This window comes from Eimeria acervulina, genomic scaffold (genome assembly GCF_000499425.1).
Source record: "Eimeria acervulina Houghton genomic scaffold, Eah_scaff932, whole genome shotgun sequence".
Taxonomy (NCBI): domain Eukaryota; phylum Apicomplexa; class Conoidasida; order Eucoccidiorida; family Eimeriidae; genus Eimeria; species Eimeria acervulina.
Window position 1 is genome coordinate 1 of NW_013547069.1, and position 5,000 is coordinate 5,000.

Genomic DNA, 5,000 nt, shown 5'->3' on the forward strand with positions numbered 1-5,000 from the left:
AACGAGAGATTGAATGCGGTGTCCGCTGAGTTTATTAAACTTCTTATTGAATATCCTGTTCTTCTTATCTGCAAACTGCTGCTGTCGCTCTTGTTCTTCTTCTATCTTTGCTCTTATACGCCCCATCTGCCTATCGCTCTTCAGCATCTCAGCTAAGAAATCCTCTGGGCGCGTAAACTGTAGCCCCAAAGCACGCAGACGTGCAAGCGCTATAGGCACTGTCTGCTGCACCTGCTTCACACTGCAGCCCCAACAGCAACAGCAACAGCAGCAGCAGCAACAGCAGCAGCAGCAGCAGCAACAGAAAAAACAGCATTATTAGTTCCATTTGTCTCCTTTCGGGGGATACAGGAGGAGACAGTCGGTAATCCATAGGGAAAGGGCTTTATAATTAATAAATTAATGCAGGGAGTATTAAGGAGACAAATACTAAAAACAAAGAATAGCTGCGCATGCAGAGACACCCCAGAGATATACAGACAGACGCAAACATCGAACACGGAGATGCATAAGGGCAGACAAAGACTCAAAAGGAGACAAAGATAGAGGAGACAAACAGAGATAAAGAAATAAAAGGAGACAGGAGACAAACAGATAAAGAAATAAAAGGAGACAGGAGACAAACAGAGACAAAGGAATTAAAGGAGACAGGAGACAAACAGAGAGAGACAAGTTATGAGGAGACAGCAGACAAGTAAAGACAGAGGAAGTAAAAGGAGACAGGAGACAAACAAAGATATGGGGGAGACAGGAGACAAACACAAAAAAAGAAAGCTATGCACAGCAGCAGCAGCAACAAACAAACAAACAAAACAACAAACACAAATAGGCAAACATAAACACATCAAAAAGGAGACAGATGCAATCTGTAAAGGAGACAAAAAGGAGACTGTGAAAAAGGAGACAGATACAAACAGCAAGGAGCTGCTGCAAGACAGGCACACCCATACACCGGAACAAATGGGGCTAATAGAAACAAATAACCCAAAGTAAGGAGACAAAGAGATAAACTGTCTCTTCATCGCATGCACTGTCTATACACCGTCTCCCCCCAACCCCTCGCCTCCCGCTCGAAGGCCTTTGAGACGCGAGGAGACAGCAAAAGAGACAAAAGAGACAGAAACGGAGACAGCAGAAGACACAGAAGGAACCGAAGAAGAAGAAGAAAGAGATGGAGACAGGGGAGGAGACAGAACGGGCGACTGAGGAGACACATGAAGGGGACAGAGAGAAGCAAACAAAAAGAAGCAGCACACAGAGAGCTGAGAGGTTGCTGCAGCATGTAGAGAGAGACAGCAACCCCCAGACAAAGAGACATACAAAAATGCTTCTCTCTTCAAGTCCTCAGCAGCATCGATTGTCTCCTTTGTCTCCTTTGCTTCCCCGTCTCCTCCGCTAACCACGGGGTCAGCCACTATTGCGAGGGTCTCTACAAAAGGGACTCTGCGCATCCCGGGGGGGGGATCGTACTTCAGCTCCTCCAGCTTCTGCAGCAGACCTGAAACAAATGCAGCACCACACAGCAGCAGCAGCAGCAGTTGCAGCAGGAGCTGCAGCAGAAGATGCGGCAGGAACAGCAGCAGGAGCTGCAACGGGAGTTGTAGCAGGAGCTGCAGCAGCGACGGCAATGGCGGAGATAGCAGCAGCCCCACTACATTCTCCCCACATAGGTCCGATCCCCGGCGATCCCAGACGATCCCAAAGGCGTTCTTACCCTCTTCGTCGCAGACGGGTAGTTCTTCTTCTGTCTCCATCTCCACTGCTTCTTCTGCTGCTTTTCCTGACGGTTTTTGAGCTGCAGCAGCAAACAAACAAAATAAAAAAGGATTAGATAAGTTGAGGGGACCAGCATGCAGAAGAAAACCCAAAGAAAGCCTCATGTGGGGTCCCGTCATCCCCCTAACTGCTACTGCTGTGCTGCAGCACTTGAGGTGTACAGGCAGACACCGAAGCCCCTGTTCGTTCCGCTGCTCATCGGTACGAGGTAGGGGGGCCCCTGCGGGGCCCCCAAGAGGGCCCCCAAGGGGGCCCCCTGTCCCCTTTTGAGGGTCCCCTTACCCCGGCTAAGGAGACGCTCATGGGGCTGCAGCTCATAACCCAACTCCTTTAGGCGTTTAATATCTTCTGGGTCGGGCTCGCTCTCAATATCTTCTTCGCTGCTTGAGCAATTATCTTCACTGGATGCCTCCCCACCGTCTCCAAACCCCACATCCCCTGGGGGCCCCCCCCCAAAGGTAGAGGGGGCCCCTGGGGCCCCAGGGGGCCCCCCTGACTTGCGGTGCTTTGCACGGAAGCGAGCCAGCAGCAGCGCACGCATATCCTCAGCGAAATCATCATCCTCGAGCATCTGCTGCTGCAGCCGCTCTAATGCAGCATCATCAAGCTCAGGACTTTCAGGGGCCCCTGGGGGGCCCCCGGGGGCCCCCTTACCCGGTACCCCTGAACTTGAATGGGCTTCTACCTTCGGGGGGCCCCCGCGGGAGGGGCCCTTTGGCGGCATCTGGGATAATAGAGCTTCTGCTGCTGTTGCTGCAGTCTATAGAAGAAGAGGGGGCCCCTAAGAAGGAGACTCAAGGGGCCTCTTGAAGCCCTGCAGGGATGCCCCCGTAGTTTTGCTGCAGGAGACAGTTTATATTAATAACAAAATATATTATTCAAGTGATGAGTCTTAAGACAAAGAAACAAACAAACAACTACAAACAAACTCAACCAGGATCTTATCAAGAACTGAAGACCCGATGGGGGCCCCAAAGTGTGGGGCCGCTGCAGCAGCAGCAGCAGCAGCAGCAGCAGCGGGAGCAGCCGACCGCCTGCAGCACGTCGCAGCAGCAACAGCTTTAAATAAACAATATTTAAATACGAGTTTAGCTTTGAATAGAGCATTAGACATAAAGAAAGAAAGACTCAATAGAGACGCAGAGGCACAGCTCCCTATACACCTCGTCAGCAGAGTATATATACACAGCATATCAACACTTCTGCATATACACCACAACAAATAAATTAACACACATTCATATAAAGCTCTTATCCGGGGCTTTCTTGTTTTAATTAACTCGCTTTACTCTAAACCTTGGGGCAGCTTCAGGGGGCCCCTCCCTTGGGGCCCCCCGGGCTCTGTTGAGGGACCCCTACGAGACTTCTGGAGGCCCTGGGGGCCCCTGGGGGCCCCTTGGGGCTCTTTGAAGGGCCCTATGGGTGGCTTATGATGGGTCCCCATCATGGGGGCCCCTAAAGGTCTACGGGGGGCCCACTAGGGTTTGGTGGGGGGCCCCAGGGGTACTGCATATGGGGGCCCTCAAGCACTTAGAGATTAAGTAGAGGCCTCAGACCGTTAAGAAGGATGTAGAGAAGAGACACAAGGTCCCTAGAAGTGCCTCCTTTGCTTACTTACACCGAGGCTTCACACGGGTGTTGCATGCAGCTGGAGATGCAGAAGAGCTGTGGGGCGGTTGCTTTAGCTGTCTCTTCGCCCCGAGAAATAAGTGTCTCTCTAATCAATATTCTGTCTCCTTCTTCGGGCCTGAGCCCCAAATAGCTCCAGAGCCCTTCTTTAGGGTCTCCTTCTGGGCCCCCCGCACCACCATAAGCATGCCTGTCGTGTCTCCAGCTACGAGAGCGTAGGGTTTAAGGTTTAGGGTTTCTAGGGTTTAGGGTTCCTAGGGTTTAGGGTTTAAGGATGAGCGCCACCTAAGGGGGGCCCTACGTCCTCCTGAGTTATTTGTAGTTTCCTTTAGATACATAATAAACAAGCCCTCGTCTTAGGGCTTAGAGGAAGTCACAGCTAGCTGAGTGCTGCTCTGGCTAGCTAGCCTGGGGGAGCAGGGAGCTAGCTAGCGACAGGCGTAGCTAGCTGCTGGCTAGCCAAGGCCTTCTTAGCTAGCCCCGACCTGCAAACTGCTGCTGCCTTCACGCTTGAGACTCAGCATCAAACTGGGTGCAGTCAGGCATGCTAGCCGTGTGTGAATGTGTGTGGCTATCTAGCTAGCTAGCTAGCTAGGTAGGTAGGTAGCTAGCTAGCTAGCCAGCCAGCTCCATAGCTCGCTAGCCATAGAGGCTCTGCACAGCCTGGCCCCCTATGGGTCAACACCAAAGCTAGAGTCTTCTCTAGACGGAGACCCTAGTTGCTGCGGTGTGGCTATGCGACAGCAGCAGCAGCTGCAGCTGCTGCTGCTGTTGCTGCTGCTGCATGCTCCAAGGAGACAGGAGACAGCTGAGTTGTGGGGTCTCCTCCTTAGCTAAGCCCCAAACGAGACAGCACCGCATGCCGCCACGTAGCAGCGCGCAAGCTGGACAGGGCGGCCTCCGCGGGGGATTGAGCTGTACAGACAGCAGCAGCAACAGCAGCACCAGCAGCAACAGCAGCACAAGCAGCAACGATTTGTACCTTCTGTAGCGCAGGAGGAACAGCAGCAGCAGCAGCAGCAGCAGCAGCAACACAGCAGCCTGAAGGGGAGAGACAGCAGCTGCCGACAATCCCTGGTTAGCCACCACAACAAAGCGGTTATTCAGCAAGGAAAACAGCAGCAGCAAAAGCAGCAGCAAAAGCAGCAGCAGCAGCAGCAACAGCAGCAGCAGCAGCAACAACAACAGCAGCAGCAGCAACAGCAGCAGCAGCAACAGCAGCAGCAGCAGCAACAATACGAGAGACACACATCGAGCGCATTTGAAGAAGGCAATGAAATTGGTGGAGGCGAGGACTAAGCCCACAAGGGCCATCACCGACTGCAGCAGCAAACGCAGCAACACCATACACAGACATTACCTGCTGCTGCTGTTGCAGCTGCAGCAGCAGCAGCTGCAGCAGCAGCACAAGCTGCCACCACTCTAGTGTAGACACCGGAGAGCTGTCAGAGAGGAGACACTCAACAGAGGAGTCGCGGCACCAACAGCGAGAGACAGAAGAAGAGAGGAGACAGAAGGAGACAAAATATAGAAAGGAGACAGCAATAGAAGTGCATGCAGGTGTGGTAGAGACAGCCACCGCAGAGCGCGAGAGA

The 5,000-nt window shown here is 52.8% G+C and overlaps 2 protein-coding genes across 2 annotated transcripts; one reads left to right on the forward strand and one right to left on the reverse strand.

The window, feature by feature from the left end:
- EAH_00052310 (hypothetical protein, conserved) lies at window positions 1-2,500 on the reverse strand (the record flags this gene model as incomplete). The annotated part of the gene is made up of 4 exons (XM_013391156.1): window positions 1-241; window positions 1,321-1,498; window positions 1,715-1,795; window positions 1,948-2,500. Coding segments are annotated over 4 exons (1,053 nt in total), but the record flags the coding sequence as incomplete, so codon positions are not given.
- Window positions 2,501-3,591: 1,091 nt separating this feature from the next.
- Window positions 3,592-4,704, forward strand: EAH_00052320 (hypothetical protein; the record flags this gene model as incomplete). Its single annotated transcript, XM_013391157.1, has 2 exons — window positions 3,592-3,620; window positions 4,329-4,704. 2 exons carry the CDS (start codon window positions 3,592-3,594, stop codon window positions 4,702-4,704), a joined length of 405 nt encoding a protein of 134 aa, XP_013246611.1.
- Window positions 4,705-5,000: the final 296 nt, after the last annotated feature.